An 18,178-nucleotide genomic window follows, 5' to 3' on the forward strand; every position below is an offset into this window, starting at 1 on the left:
CCTCCTTGTGGCATGTGGACAATGATCCTGCTTCTTAACTCCTGGCAGGCAGTAGGAAAAAAATTTCAAATGGTAAATCTTTACAATTAAATTAATTTTGTTAACTGTATTGGTATTTACTCTACAGTAAAAAGGTTTGGAGGTCAATATACATTCTTTGGGGGGAAAAAAGTTTAATTCAGCAAGGATGCATTGAATTGATCAAAGGTGACTGCAAAGACTTACATTTTTTTTTCTACAATACATTTATATTTATTATTTAGACATTTCCTACTAAAGGATACCAGTTAAAAAAAATAAAAATCCACAAAAATATTAAGCAGCACAAATGTTGTGAACTGATGATAAATCTTTCTTAACCAGCAAATCTTCGTATCAAAGTGGCTCTTTTAGGATTATGTGATTGAAAATATAGTTTTGCCATTATGGAAATAAATTACATTTTTAAAATATATGAAGTCAGTTGACAAATTGTAATATTTAACAACATTACTGTTTTATTTATTATTTGACCAAATAAAATGCTTGGTTAGTATGAGACTTCTTTCAAAAACAAAATATTACTGGCCTCAAACTAGAGTATAAAAAGTATAAATAAACAGGTTGTAATATGAATCTAGGGTAATATTTTTAAATATACTAATATCTCAACTTTTGTTTAAATTAACAATTAATGCATTGACTTGGCAGTGAACAACTGTTTAAATTAACAATCTACATTTATAGAAGTATGAAATAGTTGTGAACATAACTAATGCAATAATGCTAAACAACATTGTGAAAAGTTACCAAATTGTAATACTAAATTCGATATATGGTTCAACTGTGAACGAATCGCAAATATGAGTTTCCACAATTCAGTTTGACTAAAATACACTGTTATAAAAAATAACTATTAAAATGTCTAAATAAAAAGAAAAGTGTTAAAACTGTATAGTTAGGATTGATTTAAAATAGCAGGCCAAAAACTAGAAACATCAACTTGCTCTGATGCAACCAAGCATAGCAAATAAAACTCATAAAACTGTTCATGAAATATGTAAGTTATTTCAGACAAACAGAAATTAAAGTGGCAGAATAAGCTTGAAAATAAAAGTGGGGCGACTGTCAAATAAATCGGTGCATTGGGTTCCAATCATGTGCGATGCAGACGCAACATAAACCTGTAACTCCAGTAAGACATTAAAAGTTGATCAACAAAAACGGAGAAAGAACTGGTTTTCAGTTCTTAGATGTAACCTTTTTATTATTTGTACATTCATCACTTACAGGAGTAAACAAAAAATTAAGAAAACAAAATGTCAGCTTTTATGCTAAAACAATAATAAAAAATTTTTTAAAACCAAATGTGAAAAGGTTAAATATGCATCCCATTCTCCAATGACAACCTGGTAACAGCAAAAAGGTGGTAAAAAGACAGAAAATTCGGCACCAAAACAAAAAACATTACAAGGAATGAGGAAAACAAGAGAAAAACGCAAAGTAGTGATCAGGACTTAAATCACACCAAAGCCTTTCACAATATGACTTTCTGAATCTATCACTCTTTCAGTTCTGTGTTGACTACACCGAAGGAGAAAGAGGATGTCACCAAACCTGGAGGGTGTCCTGCAGTCAAACCCACTTATAACGGAAGTCCATTAACACTGTGACAGAGAAATGAATACCAGGGGTCTTAAAGTTCAATCAAGAGACAATGAGACGAGTCTACATGGAGACACAGCACCACCGTGGTCCCAGTGTGTGTGAGTGCACCCGTGTGTCTTTACGCAGAAAGTGTGTGAATGAGTGTGTTTTTATAAAGTCTGAGTTGGTCCTCAGGAAGGTAGGCATAGAGCTGTTACAGCAAATACAGGAACAGGGGTCACAAAGTGGACAGTTCCAGACTTCCCTTTAGCGTCGTCGTTCTCTTGGTGGAGGGTCGCTGCGGCTTCGTGACCTCCTGCTCCCGCTTGCACTGTTTCCACCAGGCCTACGGTATCCCTCCTTCCGTTTATCCCCCTCTCGCTCCCTTTCTCGACCTCTGTCTCGATCTCGTTCTCTGTCACGGTCTCGGTCACCTTCCCCTCCGGTGGGCACGCTAGTCTTCACCTTTTCTCGCTGTTCCTCCTCACGTTTCTTATTCTCCTCTTCCATCTCCTTCCTCCTCTTCTCTCTTTCCCTCATACGCTCAGCACGAGCTGCTACCCTCTGTGCTGCCTGCAATGCAAAGTGCGTTGGGTATTGTGCACTGGCATAACATCATAAAAATGGGGGGAAAAAAAGTTAAAAAGCTAATAAGTAACTGAAATGTGCAAAAATACCTGCTCCTCAGTGAGGGGGAGCCAGTAAATGCATGGAGCCGCTTTGGTTTTGCGGAAGAGGTCATCCAGCAGTTTAGCAGGTGGATCCTCTGCTACTTTTTCTAAAAAAAAAAACACACAAAAGAAAGTTCACTACTAGTAATGGATTTAAATATATTTATAAGACATTTATTTTTAACATTTCAAATTAAATAAAAAATTATACAATTTAAACATCACTAAAAGTTAGCATTTCTAATGCTAAAAATTTTTAATTAAATAATTGAATGATACATATATTAATACAAATGTCAAATAACAATGATAACAATGACAATACATATATGTAATTTTTAAATATGAAATTAAAATATACTATTTAAATATCATCTTAAGTTCAGAAATAACAAAATAAATATTTATGTAATACATTAATATATGAAATTTACATATAAATACACATCAATAAAATACTCCTTAAATAAATACCAATAAACAAACCAATAATAAAAACCAGAACAACTTACTCCACTGCACAAAAGGTGACTGAGGGACTTTTACACTAAATTTTCCTCACCTTTCTTATCGGTTTTCCTCTCTTTGCTCTTCCCTCTTTCCTTGCGCCGCCTTTCACGATCTCGTGAACGTGATCTTCTGGCCCCAGCTTCACGCTCCTCTCCAGCTTTGCTGAAGTCTCTCACTTTATCTCTGTCCCATTCTCTTTCTGCACGAGCTCTCTCCCTCCTTTCCATTTCCCTTTCTCGTTCTGCCCACTGATCACGCTCTGGTAGGAGAGGAGGGGGTACGGGACGGCCAGGCCCAGCAGCTACCGCCCCACGAGACTCCTCTGTTGGCTTTTCGCCTGCTGGACCCAAACCCCTGTGGAAGTCCAACTGATGGAATGTACCAGGATTGAGGGAGAATTAGTTTCCATAAAAAAAGGAGGAAAAAAAGAAAAGAAAAAAGAAACCCGAATCTCATCATTAAACTCCGCCAATTAAATAAAATCCTTACCTCCTCTTGTGTGCAGAAGTCAACATTGAGAAATTTAGGGTTACTCTGGGGCCACTTAACCCCATGTAGTGCTGTACGAGTGGCCATCGCCTCTTCTGCACTAGAGTACTGCAAAAACAGTGAGAGGGTAAGTAAAAGAAATTCACAAAAAAAACTAAAGGTCCAGAGGGATGCGGGGAGGAGACTTACTGTAACGTAACAGTGAGATTTAATCTTGTCAATCCAGAAGCTGTCCTCCACTACAGTCCCTGTGCGGTTCAACAGCTCCTTCAACTGCCCCAGCGTAAACGGCCTCACCTTAGAAACAATAGAAAAGAAGCCTGTGGTCAATCAACCTGGAACAATGAATCCCTATGCATGTAGCCCCTCTTCCAGAATCATCTGTGTGTGTGTGTGGTGTGTATATATAAGACACATACCAGGTTGCAGACATGGACAATGTTAGACATCTTGCCACGAGGAGGAGAGGGTTGTTTGGCTGTGCGGACTGGGTCATCGATGGTGACACTCACACCTGACTTCTGCTGGCTAATGGAACGCCGAATCAGTGTGTCACTGGGAGAGACTTAAAGCAGGAAACAAAATAGGAGAAAAGGGGTAAGAGAGGCTAAAAACAGACTCTGCTTCAATGGAACACAATGTCAGACTATTGGACACACACACAAACAATTTTGAATAACTCAATGTTCCTTTTGCAATTCTCACCCGTTTTTATATCGACGTCTCGCCCGGGGGACAACGGATCTGTCTCCATGGAAACCTGAATGGAGCTTTCCATCTTTTCCTCTTGGCTCATCCGATCCTGCCCTTCACTTCTTTCTTCCTCGTCCTCACTTCTTTTAGATTCTTTCTGTCCATTCTCTTGTGTGTCAGAGGGCACAACCTGTTCAGATGGGGGTGGGGGATAGATATTTTAACAAAAGATTATTCCAACATAAAAATAATCAAACACTTTACTACTCTTTACTTCTAGAAGAGGAAAAACATGCACCTGTGTTACAGTTCGCCTAATTTTCAGGTCTTGGTCTCCCCTCTCTCCTCCGTCCTCTTCCCCGGAGAGCTGTATCTCCTCCGGATGCAGGTCTAACACAGCCTCCTGACCCAAAGCAGGCTTGATGTCTGGTATTAAAGACTAAAGAATGAAGAATGCATTATGTTACTATTAATCAGATGAAGGATGACTTTTGGTGTAGATATTTTTTTTTCAGAAAAACTCTTTCATTTTTATTTCTTATTTTTCAGACCTTCAGAGAGTCTGTGGTGATACTGATGGAGGGTTTCTTGGCAGTGACAGCTGTACTGGAGCCCCATCTTCTCTTCCTGCCAGCACCAGCACTGCTTGCGGCCTCCGCTTCTCCCTCCGAACTCACCACCCCAGGAGACGGTTTGCTGCCTGAGGGAAGACAGCATATGGCCATCGTCGACATCTTTGATTGTACAGCTTTTTGGATTTCATACTTATCATCAATATATTATTGAGATATTATTGAAAATATCTTATTCAAGAGTTTGCAGGTCAACAAAACTTTTTTTTTTAAAGAAATTAATACAGCAAGGATGCATTCAATTGTTAAAAAGTTACAGTAAAATTTTTATGTTTAAATTAATTTAAGTTTTCTTTTCATCAAACTGTTCTAAAAACAGATGACAGAAAAATTAAGCAGCACAACAATTATAATAAGAAATGTTTTTGAACACCAAATCAGAATATTGGTAAATGATTTCTGAAATACCATGTGACAATGAAGACTGGAACAAATTATTACACAACCTCACATCTTTTAAACAGGAGTGTATACAGTGAATAATCTCTCCAAATTAATCACTTCAGGGGAAACGTGGAGATACTCACTGCCGAGAGAAATCCTTCGGGCCGAGAAGGTCTTTGGCGTGGTGCTCTGAAAGAGAACAAACACACCCAAGATCCGGGGAAAGGTGAGATAGTATATATGGGAAGAAAGCACAAGATTCAGAGTGTGGAAAAATGTGTGTGCATGTATGAAGAAGATAAAACTGAATAACAAATAGAGACCAAAAGAAAGTGAGCCATCAACAAGGAACTGAGTAAACCGATATGAAAGAATATCTATTAGGAAAGACCACTTCTTCAGTCAGGGTGTGTGTACACACACTGTGCGCATGTTCTTCATGTGTTTAGAATGTATCTATTTCTATTATGTAATCTATTTCTGCTCTGAAGATGCAGTCTTGTCCTCTCCTACACAAAAACACTTGTTTTTACATTAGCTCTGCAGAGCCCTTATGTATAAATATACATCTACTTTTTATCCTGTTGTCTAGGATTACCAGGGATTCTTGGCAATTATTCGTATTGTCTAGGCAAAACATTTAAAGTAAAAAATGGAGAATGACTACTTATTTCCCGGTACCATTGACACATGTTCTTCACTCGGTTGGGAATGGCCCAATCGCACGTCTGCATGTACTGTCTCTAGGCAACAACAGTCCAATCAAAGAAGGCTGGGAAGTTTGGGCAGAGATCTGGGAGCAGGCTGGCAGAGGAACTCTTATGTAGAACAATGTGGGTGGAGTTTGAGAGGCTCTGAGTGTCCTTTTTTTTTTTTTTAAGTCCATCGTATTGGCATGAAAACGGAACGTGGGTGTAGTTTTTCAAACAAACTGCTTTCAGAAGACCGAGTCGCTTCAAACTCCCGTTGGTTTTATTTGTGAAGATGTCCATGTTACGAGGGAGACTGTACAAGGTTTCTGTCTGTTCGGGTTGAATGAAGCAGTTTCAGTCAAGCAGCCACAAAACAATGAAACAGATCAAGTCCATTTTCAAACTATCAGTCAGGTTTGATCATGATAGTCCTCAGAAAAATTAGAAAGCAGTAAAATCCTGCACATCCAGTTGTTGTGCTAAAGTGCAATGATATCAGAGTTCAAAATTTCCTTGGGAATTAAGACAACACATCATGGTTTTTCCGCAGGATAAAGAAATAAACTAGTCCCATTATATAGCGAACAACTGGGTGAGTCGCTGGAATTGGTCTCCATCAATGCCAAAAAAAGTCACGCTGAACAGTTCTGAAGATGTCCATTTATTTGTTTATGGTTACTGGCAACCTCATTTCCACCCTTGCTGCCATCTTGAGCCAAACTGGCACAGGCTCATGAGACACTCAGCGAAACATCCCACCCACATTACTCAGCCTTTCATTATCAGTCCAATCAACAGGTGCTTCCAGCCAAGCCATTGAGGAAACGTGAGCATTGTTGCCTGGTGTGTTGCACTGCAGAGCAGACTCAAGGGTTTATCGGGTAAAGCCATGGTGATTGGAGACAGTGGAACAGATGCTGTAGTAGAAGCAGTAGTTGTATGCAGGTACCAATAAGGGCAATGGAAGAGGCATGAGCACCTTTACAACAAAGCAATCAAGGGGGTTTTAAACATCAGCCAAAGTGAGATAGTGCCCCCTGCTGCTTCTGTCTAGGACAGCTTCAGCAAAGGTTAACACAACATCATCTGTGACCACAAAAAGGGCAAACAATACATAGGGCTGCTAAATTAGCTTATGTAGAAGTGAACATAATTAGTAATGCCTGTATGTACCTGTAATAATGCCTTTGTATTGAAAAATAAAGGGGAAAGCTGACAGCCATTTATAAAATGTTGTCTGCCTCTTAATGTGGGGGATAACTGATGACTGCTAGAGTTTGCGTAAGCCCAGCACTCCTCTGTGCTCTTACCTCCTCACTGCTCTCTGGAACCTTCTCAGGCTCCGCCATGACAGCCTCCTTCACCTCAACACTGAGAAAGACAGAAGCAAAGAGAAAAAAGGGAGGGAAAGAGAGTATGTAAATTTGCTATAGCCACAGTAAAAAAAAAAACTTTTATTTTTATTTTTTATTTACAGGGATAAATTGTTATTTACTCACCCACAACATATGTTAGGCAAAATAAGAGTCTCAGTCTCCATTCACTTTCATTGTATGGAAAAATAAATGCAATGAAAGTGCTTGTAGCTTAATTTAATAATCTGCCTAACATCTCATCCTCTTTTCCATTTAAGATAAAGTCATACAGATTGAAACAACATGAGCGTGAATAAACTGACTATAAACAACCCATATATTTTAGGCAATTTAGAAATCCTGGCCAGGACCTGTCTGTGGGAAAAGAGAGTACCTATGGTCAAGACTACTGAAATGACACTTTTAAACGAACACTACTGTTAAACGAACACTATGCTGTATATTTATAACCTTGCGAATGCAGTTTCACATTGACCTCCGAATTAAAGCTCCAGACTACATCTCGACTAAATGTAGCGCTCATCCCGCTGAGTGAAGTGACACGCGTGGAGAAGCGTTACTGTTTTTCTTTTTAAAATCTCTTTTAGATCGTTCAAATGGCCGACAAAAGAAACAAAAAACGAGTCGGTTTTATATAAAGTGCACCCTGATACTAACAAATTATTAACACAGAGAGACATGACAAAAACCGCTCCGCCGCATTGAGGGATGCGAGTACATGAGTGTAGCGCCGAGCATCATCTCTCTTTCCTCTGCGTCGAGCAGCGTCATGCATTGAGATCACGCACCTATCCGCGCTTCTCTATTGACTACAAACGGACTGGACTTCGCATATTCACTGAACACCGCTCGCCCAAAGCTAACGGACCACTCTGAGCCCCGTTTTATTGGTCAAACGCGTAGGAGCCTACATCCATGTTTAGATGAGAGAAAGGGAGGTGCGCGAGACTCACTGCAGCAGGACCCCATTATCACCGGCTGAGAGGCAGCCGCACTGACTGCCTGTTTTTAATCCACACGAATTCAATAACGTGCTCTTGAAACGATCTACATGCCGTTTTTTGGAGGAACTAAAATGCTAGCGACGCCATTAACTTTTCTACATTAGTAGCGCAATAGTAACTGTTTGAAACAGTGTAATGTAAAACCGTGTTGTTATGTTATATTGTATTGGAAAGTCCGATTAATTTTAGGTGAATGAGTTTGATCAAACTGTTCAAAATGATTGGCAGATTCGTTTGATTTAATTGTATCTTGAGTTTCGACGCAAATTATACAATATAGATGAATATATAAATTAAATGATTGTATGTTTTCTGGTTTCCTCCATTATTTATCCATAAATGCAGGTGATTCAGAGGGGTAAAATTATGTCTCATTCCATCTCATAAATGTAATATCTGAAGCAGGAGAACAAACGGCCATATGCAAATTAATCAAAACAGCTTGCAACCAAAGAGACATTTATAACCTCTATTTTGACAACATACAGAACTGTGATGACAGCAATTACAATTCCATCTCATTTTGCATTATCTCACATGTCTATTTAGATTTTTTTTAAATGTGATGCATGTAACTGTAAAATTCTTCTCTTACCTCAGTTTAATGTGCAAAGATATAAGTAAAATATGTGTAGCATAAACAGCATTTACACTAGCTCTTTGATGTTTCGACATTGCTGTTAGTTTTTGTATTCAAACAAAGAATTATTGCATATTGCTGATAGACTGGATCAAACTTGCCTTCTTGACAAAACAGGGCAATAATTGCAAGTGACAGGATACAATTTGTATGCGTTTCCTGGGTTCAATAAATTGACTACACAAGGACTCAGGCAGGCAGATCTTTTCACTTAATTTTTCACATTTTACATGAAGACCTTAAAACTGTCTATTAAATTCTTTCATCTTAACCCACTACACAATCTCCATATTTTATAGCCATCCCTTTTCAACTGCATTAGAATATGGTTTTCATTCAATCCCTGATATCTGTTGTACAAATATAATCAAAGTAGAATGTAGACAGACCTGGTAGTGTCTTTGTTAGTGTCATCTTCATCGATATCGTCCTTTCTTCCCCTTGTTTCCTTCTCATCTTGTAGTTCACGGCAGGGTTTCTAAAATATATAGAAAAAGTAGAGTAAATAAAAAGGTTTGTTCAGTGTCTTGCACAGACTGAGCCAATGAAAGTAGCACAAGTACAGTTACTCTGACTAGATGTAGGGTGTTGGAACCATATTCATTTTTTTTTTTAAATTGGACTGCTTGCTAACCTTGGTTTGTATGACATCCTCATTGCCCATGTCTTTTTCTTCCTGCTCTGTGAAGACAATTTTTTTGCGTTGGGCGGTTGGAGGCTTTTCAGCCACAGTTTGACCAAGTTTTTTCGTGGCCTGAGATGAATCTTTCTGGACCACTTTAGACTGAGGAAAATAGAAAGTAATCTTAAGATATGCTTAAAATGTTGTGCATGTAAAAAAAAAGCATTTTGCATGCATAACAAACTAAATAAATAAGTGAATTAAAAACAATTGTTGAAATTATATAAAAATGAAAGCATTTTTCAACTCTTTCCTTAATTTGTATTTATTTGTATGCACTGTGAATATAGATTCTGGAATGTTCCTTTTAATGTTTTACCCACCATTGTAGTGCTTTAGTTTAGAATTCAGTTTTAGAACTCAAATTTTAGAAGTTTATGGTCTTGCAAAATGAACAAAAAGCTGAACGTTTTATGTAATTTACACATTCAGAAGAAAATGAGACACACAAAAAAAAGCCAAGAATTAAAAGGTGGAGTCTCGAAATAGGAAAAAAAAAATCTTAATAGCTCAGGCAATCTTTATTATTTACTTTATGCCCCGTATGCTAGATCTATTAGTGCTCATGTTCTTCTGTCTTTTATTTCACCAGAGACTTAAATAAGAGCATGAAATTATAGATAAATTCTGACACTTGATTACAATGCTCATGAACAATGTCTCCAAAGTGTTTAAAGAGAGCAAGAGCGAGCAAGCCTAACGGGAAAAGATGAGAAACCTTCGAACCACTCACCTTCCTACCATCTGAAGTCGAATGACTTTTCTCCTCTTCCTCTGATGATGATGATGAACTGGAGGAGTGTGAGGAGGATGAAGACCCAGAATCAGAATCGGATGAAGATGAATCACTGGAGGATGATGACTGACTGACTTTCTTCTCCACCTCTTTCTTTTCCCTTACCCTTCCTCTTTTCTTCTCCTCTGGAGGTGGTAAAGGAGATTCCTCCTTATCCTCAACTCTTCTGACTGTCTTACGTTTAGTGTCTTTGCTTGCCTCACTATCCTCTGATGTCTCCATCTTCTCTTCCTCCTGTGGTGCATGTGTTTGGGCAGACACTTTGAGGGTTTTGCTCTCAAGTTCATGAGGGACTGAAACAAGGACTGATGTTTGACGGACATGAGCAGCATCTTTTTCCTTAGATTTCAACGTTAATGGAATTGACGGGGCTTGTGGCATTGGGCTATCTGAGAAAGTGCGAGGTCTCTTCAGCACAGAAGTTGGAGAGGATGGGAGAGGAGTTGTCAGAGGTCTATCTCTAAGGAAGCGGGACTTCTTAGAAGAAGATTGAGGAGACAGTTGTGTTGCAGCTATGGGTGACTGCTGTGGGACAGGCTCTGTAGATCCAGCATCTTTGCCAGTGCTCTGAGGTTCACCAGTCTCACTCTCGTCTGGCTTCTCTGTTGGACGTTCCAGAGAAGCAGCATGGGGCACTGGATAGGAAAGACCACCGATATCACGACCACGCTTCAACAGAGGAAGACAACTTTCTCTTTCTTTCTCCCGTTCCTCCTCTTTTTCATGTTTCAAAGCCGTTTCTTTTTCCTCCTGGACTCTTTTTTGCTCTTCTTTTAAAGCCCTCTCCTGCTCTTCTCTCTCTTTTTCCAAAGCTAGCTCTCGCTCTTCCTCTGCTTTCTTTTTCTCAATTCTGTCTTGCTCTTGCCTTTTGCGTTCGAGAGCAGCTTCTCTTTCATGCCGTTCTCTTTCCAAAGCCTTCTCTTTCTCCAGCCTTTCCTGTTCTTTGGCCCTCTCCATTTCTTGTCTCTCTTTCTCCAAAGCAGTTTCCCTTTCCAGTCTCTCTTTCTCCAAAGCTTGCTCTCTTTCTTGCTTTTCTTTCTCCTGCCTCTCCCTCTCTAGAGCTTGTTCTTTTTCCTGCCTCTCTCGTTCCTGCCTTTCCTTCTCAAGACGCTCTCTTTCCAATCGCTCTCTCTCTAAAACTTGTTCTCGTTCTTGTCTTTCCTTCTCAAGACGCTCTCTTTCCAATCGCTCCCGCTCTAAAGCTTGTTCTCTATCTAGTCTTTCTTTCTCAAGTCTCTCCCTCTCTAACGCTTGTTCTCGTTCTTGTCTTTCCTTCTCAAGCCGCTCTCTCTCCAATCTCTCCCTCTCTAGAGCTTGTTCTCTTTCTAGTCTTTCTTTCTCAAGCTGCTCTCTTTCCAATCTCTCCCTCTCTAGAACTTGTTCTCGTTCTTGTCTTTCCTTCTCAAGCCGCTCTCTCTCCAATCTCTCCCTCTCTAGCGCTTGTTCTCGTTCTTGTCTTTCCTTCTCAAGCCGCTCTCTCTCCAATCTCTCCCTCTCTAGAGCTTGTTCTCTTTCTAGTCTTTCCTTCTCAAGCCGCTCTCTCTCCAATCTCTCCCTCTCTAGAACTTGTTCTCGTTCTTGTCTTTCTTTCTCAAGTCTTTCTTTCTCGAGTCTCTCCCTCTCTAAGGCTTGTTCTCGTTCTTGTCTTTCTTTCTCCAGCCTCTCTCTCTCCAATCTCTCCCGCTCTAAAGCTTCCTGCCTCTCTCTCTCCAGTCGCTCCTTTTTTTGCCTCTCTCGTTCCAGAGCTTGTTCTCTCTCGAATCGTTCTCTCTCTCTTTCCAAAGCTTGTTCTCTTTCAAGCTTCTCTTTCTCTTCCCTCGCCTGCTGTAAGGCCTTTTCTTTCTCTACCCTTTCTCGCTGTAAAGCCCTCTCACGTTTCAGAGCTTCTTCTTGTTCCTGTCTTTCCCGTTCCAAAACTTGTGCTCGCTCTTCTTCCAATGCCTTCTCCTTTTCTAGGGCTTTCAGCTGTCTCTGTTGTTCTCGTGGTCTTTCCCTCTTTTTGTTTTCTTGCTCCCATAAAAGATGGCTACTCTCAACCTGCTTCGTTCCATCACTCTTTTCCACCATCACTGACCTAACAACACCAACACCTTGGTTGGAGATCACTGAACTAGGGTATGACAAAACTGAAGCTGCATTAGCAGTGTGCATAATTGCAGACACAACCCCCTCATGGTGGCTTCTCTGTCCATCCATTCCCTCCCTATCATGCTTTCCTGCCCCAGAGAAAGCTCCCTCAGACTCCATCTTGCGTGCCAGTAAGGTCAGTGGGCCTGGTCTGCGTTCTGTGGAGTCGCCTGCTGGTTCAGGGCTACTGCTACGACTGTCACTACTTGAACTACCAGAGCTTGAAGAACTAGATATGCGCTGCCTAGACGGGGACTCTCCAGGACTAGGTGGGCTCTGTTTAGGTGTGTCTGGGAGTGGAAAAGAGAGTTCAGGAGGAGGGGATGGAGGAGGAGTGGGCTGTCTGAGCTGCTGTGAAAGTAAAGGTATGTGTTGGGGGGGTGGCTGCTGCTGTTGCTGTGAGCTACCAGATCTTTCCCTCACCGGTTGGCTTTTTGGAGGCTGTGCTCGACGGCTCCGTTGAACATTGGCGTTCCACTCCTCCTCATCGTCATCATTGTCATCCCCGCCTTCACCGTCATCACTGTCAGCTGGTACATGGCTTGAAGTTGGTCCTCTTTCATCAACAACACGCACAGATAAAGAGGCTATTGCGCTAGGCTTGGCAGGTGTGGAGGGGGACGGCTGCCCAGGGGTTTCTTTTTCTGTGAGCTCAACACTCTCACTCCCAGTCACCCCAAATCCCCCAGACACTGCTGTACCTCCTTTGTGTTGGTCAGCTAATGAGGGAGCAACATCCTGGTGGAAATATATGTGTTGGACACAGAAGGTAAGTTCAGAACCCAAAAAGGGCTTTGTTTTTAATCCAAAGTAAACAAAATCTGGAGAATATTTAACCTTACCTTGCATAATTAAAAACTGAAATACACATTTTGTAAGAATTTGTGGCCAAGACAAGAATAAACACTGTAGCAGCAGGGGATTGATAATATTTCTAACCTGGTTAGGGGCAGCACAAATACTGTCATTTGCCTCTGTGTGGTCTTCATGGTCTGTTCCTTAAAAATAAAAACAAATAACATAAACCATAACAACATATGTTTACAGACTAAACAGCACTTTAATTTAAAAGTTCGAAAAGCTAGTATTTCATAATTAAAAACAGTATGTACATTTTTTACATATCTATTTTGTATAAATATATCTATATATCTATGTTACATTTTAACAACTAAAATTGTTATATACAACTTCATAATTCCCATCTTTTCAATCAATCATTTTCATAGTACACTGATTTTAATGGTCTCTGGAAAACCAACTACTTTAAGTATAGAGTAAAATTCTAGGAGATATATCAAAGGAAAAAGTTCTTTCATCATCATTCAATAAAACCATTTGTAATAAATTACACAAAAACTAGCATATGTTGAGAGTACTTGTAATTTATCAGTGTTTCCATATTTCTCCTTTACCATCATTTATACAAGGATGCAGCATTTTTGCTGGTTAACAGCATCACACACATGCAGCTTCAAAAAAAGAATAGAAAAACCACTCACACTGGTACAAGTTAAGTTTATTTGCACTATTATCAGATACTCACCATCAGTTTCAGCTGCCTCCCGTGCTTCTCTCTCCAACCGCTGCCTGAGAAGCTCTTGCTGTTTGGCCAGGTACTGTTTAATGAAGCTGTTCTGACTCATTTCCTCCCCAATCTAAATAAACACACATTTAATCCAAAATGTTATTTTTTTTTTTTTGAGCAGTTAATCCATCCACACAAGAACAAACAGTAAGATGCTTGTTCATACTGTAAAACATTGCAGTTCAGCTCACCCGGGAGTTAGGTTGCAGGCCAATATGTTGAGTTGAGGTTTTCTGAAGGTTCTCCAACATGAGAGCCTGTTGCACGAGGAATGACAGGAGCACATACTTAATTATCTACACCAAATACTTGTGCACACCTCACAGCAAAGGTAACAAGTATAAGTACTTGGACAACACACAGTGTTGATTAGAGTACATAATAGACACATACATAAGAAATCATCATTCATTAATATTTAAAGTGTGTATGTATCAGAGTGAATGATCAAATAAGGAAAAAATAAGTATAGATATAAAAAGCATGCACTTATTTATGAATCATTATTAAAACACACATATGGATTATTTCTGATAATTTTCAATTATATATGAAACAAGCAAGTTCACGAAATAAGAACAAGACGGTGATAGACGGAGATTTGTTTACATCCGTTCAGTAACAGCAACTTCAGATCAAACTTCAAAGCATCTGCGGCACATCAATCAATCAAATCCTCCCACCGACGCAAAGCAACAGCGATACGACTTCAGTGTTTATTAAAAAAGCACATGTCGTTCACGCAGTAAGAGATGTTTAATCTTGCAATAACTTAATATTTCATAGTTTTTAGTAAGCGCGTCCCCGTATCATAAACCCCCACCCCCCTAACACCTTATGCACTAACAAAGCGCGAGCCCGCCGATAACTTCACAGCTCACGTCCATCCAGATATTTGTAAACACAAACCGCATAGTCCTGAACTCTCTTGCGACCTCCCTAAACTCGCATGCATGGAAAATAAACGGCGCTTTTGCACGCCACACACATAAATAGGCAACAGCGGGATGACATTATAACACACTAACAAACTGGATGAGCACCCCAGCTAGTGCGCGCTAGCAGTTAGCGAGAGACCACCGACGCTCGGCCTCCGAATCACGGTCCTCGGACTCTGCGGAGACGAGAAAACAGCAACTTCCACTCACCCCTTTAAGCCTCTTGATGAGTGCATTCTTCTGTCCGCTTTTTGGAAGCCCTCTTTCTTCCAATGCCGCTTTCAAATCCGCCACCCGGAGCGAATGCAGCGGCCTCCCGTCCAGTGTAACGTCTTCGAGGTCCGCCATCTTGATTCCCTTCGCTCGTTCTGTGGCTCACGAGGACCGCAACGCCTTCCCCACCGACGTCAGCGCGCCACGAGCGCTTCCGGAAAAGGGGGAGTGGAATGAGTGGAAGCACAGAGAGAACCTCAAAGTTGTTGTTTGGTGTTTTACAAAGTAACAGTCAGTAACCATGAATCAATATGCTTAAACCACGCTGGACATGATTGAATTGCTTCTTGTAAGTTTCCAGTTCAACATAAAACAATTGCAAAGGCAAAGAAAGATGCCATTAAAACCGTTATTAACATCTTGTTTTGCATTTATATTCTGGATATATTCTTGCATATAATATGTGTAATCATTAAGATTTATACTGAAATTAGTCCTCCAATATTACCGTTTGTATTTTAATCTCCAGGCAATCTACCTCATGAAATGTTTCCTCAATAATATATGTTACTTAATATAATATATACTGAAATTAGTCAACCATTGTTTTGCCCATCACGGTCTAAATTGGTCTAAACACAACAGTTTCCTCTATAGTGTGAAAATCGTGTTTTTTATTCTTAAAAAGAAAAAAATTCAATATGGAATTTTTAAAATTCTGCATACAAATTCATTTCAGCACATCGGTTTCCGTTCTAGTAAATCAGTTTTTAAAAACCATCTTAAAATCAATTCATTTCGCAATCAATCCTATCTAATCAGAACAATCCTTGCTATGTTTAGCCTATGTGTGAATCAGACGTGTACCGGCTCTCGCTGAGTCGTTGACTCGACTGATTCAGTTCATTTCATTAACGAATCATCCAGTCTCATTCGTGAGCAAGACGTTTAGATCTGGTTTGTGAACACTGTGAAAAGATCCGATCAAAAGAAAGATTCATTCACGAATGAACCATCGCTAATATGCAGAGCCAGGGGGTCTGTATCAGACTCGGAGCCGATGCAAGCGGTTTACTCAGCACAGCTTCACGGCTCGCTTTGAGCTTCACGGCTCAGTCGAGATTATTTCCCATCTGGTAACCGACGTAGAAAGTATCTACATGCTGTTTTCGACGAAAGGCGACAAGTCCAACTAAGAAAAGGGTATTGTTTTCTTTAGAATGACATTTTGAGTGAAATAATATTTAAAAATGGAGGTTACTCGTTTGTTTTGGTCAGCTAGCTGTCTGACGTTAGCATGCATAGTGTGTCATAACAAGGAAGTAATATATACGTGTAAATACGTATGGTACGATGCAAAACAAAACTAACAGTTTTATGATGTATGTTAAAAAGCATAAACGTGGTTTATTCAGTGTTGCAGTTTGTGTAAAAAGTTATTAAAATGCTCAGCAACGTTAAGACATCCAGTTTCTTTTAGAGTTATTTTTTAGTACCATCCATGATAATCCCGCTGAGATCTTCCTTTTTCTGTCTTTGTTAGAAATGGCCTGGTTCCACCACGCGTTACAAGGCTCGGGCCAGCCGGATGGATCCATGATGCCCTCTGCAGTGGAAGATCTGTCCCATTCTCAGGTCTCCAAGCACACCATTACACAGTTAGGGATGTCTGATGGACAGGGTTGGTCAACTCTTCCCCCAGTTTCCATCACAGACTTTCCACCTGTTTCAGGAGGCATTGTTCCCCAACGTCTGGACGCACTGTCCTGCACATCCCTCAATGTGGGCTCCAGAGAAGACTCTGTGTTGCTGTCTTTCGTGACGCTGCAGGAGCAACGATGTGTAATAAGTTGGTTTTTAGGATGGAACGCTGTCCAGAAGCAACGCTTTCTGGAAGATCTGATTTCAAAGGCTGTGCCTGGAAAGGTGTCCAGTTTATTAGACCAACTCAACACACTGCAGGTGTTTAAGATGCCCTTTTCTTCATTGTGTGATACTCTTGTATGTAAAGGAATAGCTGACCCAAAAATGAACAGAATTGGAGAAATGTAGAATTAAATCCCTTGCTCATCAGTGGTGAACGGGTGCTGTCAGAACAACAACTGATTAAAAACATCATAATAATCCACAGCCTAGTAATACACACAACTCTTGTCCTTCAGTTAACATCTTTTCAGTTGAAACAAATTCATTATTACTGTGTTTTAAACACTTTCGGACAAAATACTAGTCCAACATCCATAATAACACTTCCTCCAGTGTGAAAGTCCATGTCCTATTTTCCTCTCACATTAAGATCCACCAACATATTTGTTTAGATCTATTCTGGATTATAAAAAAAAAATCCACTTGATTTGTTCATATTTCTCTCCTGATTCAGATGAGACAGATTTTTCACTCAAGAAAGCAGCATTATGGAAAAAGGACTTGAAAAGAATATATATTTTAACAGTAAGCAACAGGTTGAAGTTAAAAACATCTTAATAATGAATTTATTACAAACGTGCTTTTCTCTTACAAGACGTTACTTGATGGACTTGAGTCGTGTTGATTACTTATGGAAAATCGAGATCAGCTTTTATCAGCTGTTAATGGATATATTTATGCATCTATCTGACACAATCAGATCATGCTAAGCAGGTTCATATGTATGATAACATGGATATCTTCTTTGTCTCTGCATTTCAGGTGAATGATCGCCCACCTAATATTTTTGAATGCCAGTTAAGGCTGTGGACTCAGTGGTTTGAATCATGGAGTGAGGAGGAGAGAAATGCCTTTTTGAACAGCTTAGAGGAGAAGGATCCAGCCTTTGTTGCATTCTTCTATAACCGAGTTGCTGGAACAGCAGGCAGAGATTGAGCGAGTTTGTACAATGTTTCTTGTTTTTTTTCACTCTTCAAAATGAAACCGAAACCAAGTCCTGAAGTAGACTGTTCTACTGTTAAAAAGAGTTTTGAACAGCATTGTTTGTTATGCATGTGACTAGTTTTCAAGCACTGATGACCCCGTTTAGATGCAAAAAATCTTGTTATAAAGTTTTTTTTTTCTAAACGTGTTTTTTTTTTCTAAAAATAAATAAATAAATGCATTTCACTATTTATGTTTCCTCTGCAT

General features: G+C 39.8%; 2 protein-coding genes across 5 annotated transcripts; one reads left to right on the forward strand and one right to left on the reverse strand.

Moving 5' to 3' along the window:
* Positions 1 to 1,218: 1,218 nt before the first annotated feature.
* Positions 1,219 to 15,297, reverse strand: LOC127933289 (apoptotic chromatin condensation inducer in the nucleus-like). 3 transcript variants are annotated; one of them, XM_052530150.1, is made up of 18 exons: positions 15,059 to 15,297; positions 14,102 to 14,167; positions 13,869 to 13,980; positions 13,262 to 13,320; positions 10,133 to 13,060; positions 9,352 to 9,501; positions 9,107 to 9,195; positions 7,008 to 7,068; positions 5,149 to 5,194; positions 4,541 to 4,689; positions 4,288 to 4,428; positions 4,002 to 4,179; positions 3,716 to 3,861; positions 3,486 to 3,593; positions 3,297 to 3,404; positions 2,860 to 3,175; positions 2,304 to 2,404; positions 1,219 to 2,199 (listed from the first exon to the last, which is right to left on the reverse strand). In XM_052530150.1, exons 1-18 carry the CDS (start codon positions 15,194 to 15,196, stop codon positions 1,894 to 1,896), a joined length of 5,202 nt encoding a protein of 1,733 aa, XP_052386110.1. In that variant the 5' UTR covers positions 15,197 to 15,297; the 3' UTR covers positions 1,219 to 1,893. The 3 variants fall into 3 exon arrangements, with proteins under 3 accessions (XP_052386110.1, XP_052386120.1, XP_052386130.1); XM_052530160.1 differs by having other exon boundaries at positions 13,262 to 13,314; positions 15,059 to 15,249; XM_052530170.1 differs by lacking the exon at positions 9,352 to 9,501 and having other exon boundaries at positions 15,059 to 15,249.
* LOC127933382 (uncharacterized protein C14orf119-like) lies at positions 15,260 to 18,162 on the forward strand. Of its 2 annotated transcripts, none has more exons than XM_052530375.1 (3): positions 15,260 to 15,410; positions 16,605 to 17,023; positions 17,750 to 18,162. In XM_052530375.1, exons 2-3 carry the CDS (start codon positions 16,607 to 16,609, stop codon positions 17,921 to 17,923), a joined length of 591 nt encoding a protein of 196 aa, XP_052386335.1. In that variant the 5' UTR covers positions 15,260 to 15,410; positions 16,605 to 16,606; the 3' UTR covers positions 17,924 to 18,162. The 2 variants fall into 2 exon arrangements, with proteins under 2 accessions (XP_052386335.1, XP_052386327.1); XM_052530367.1 differs by lacking the exon at positions 15,260 to 15,410 and adding an exon at positions 15,997 to 16,264.
* The last annotated feature ends 16 nt before the right edge of the window (positions 18,163 to 18,178 follow it).

Source organism: Carassius gibelio, chromosome A2 (genome assembly GCF_023724105.1).
Source record: "Carassius gibelio isolate Cgi1373 ecotype wild population from Czech Republic chromosome A2, carGib1.2-hapl.c, whole genome shotgun sequence".
NCBI classification, from domain to species: Eukaryota; Metazoa; Chordata; class Actinopteri; order Cypriniformes; family Cyprinidae; genus Carassius; species Carassius gibelio.

What these genes read in the sequence shown, in the direction of transcription:
- LOC127933382 (XM_052530375.1), top strand. Translation starts at nt 16,607, where the DNA reads ATGGCCTGGTTCCACCACGCGTTACAAGGCTCGGGCCAGCCGGATGGA. An exon ending in ACCAACTCAACACACTGCAG is followed by an intron (nt 17,024 to 17,749) that starts GTGTTTAAGATG and finishes TCTGCATTTCAG; the next exon opens with GTGAATGATCGCCCACCTAA.
- LOC127933289 (XM_052530150.1), bottom strand. Translation starts at nt 15,196, where the DNA reads ATGGCGGACCTCGAAGACGTTACACTGGACGGGAGGCCGCTGCATTCG. An exon ending in CCGAAGGATTTCTCTCGGCA is followed by an intron (nt 4,690 to 5,148) that starts GTGAGTATCTCC and finishes GTCTTCCCTCAG; the next exon opens with GCAGCAAACCGTCTCCTGGG. An exon ending in AATCTCACTGTTACGTTACA is followed by an intron (nt 3,405 to 3,485) that starts GTAAGTCTCCTC and finishes CTGTTTTTGCAG; the next exon opens with TACTCTAGTGCAGAAGAGGC.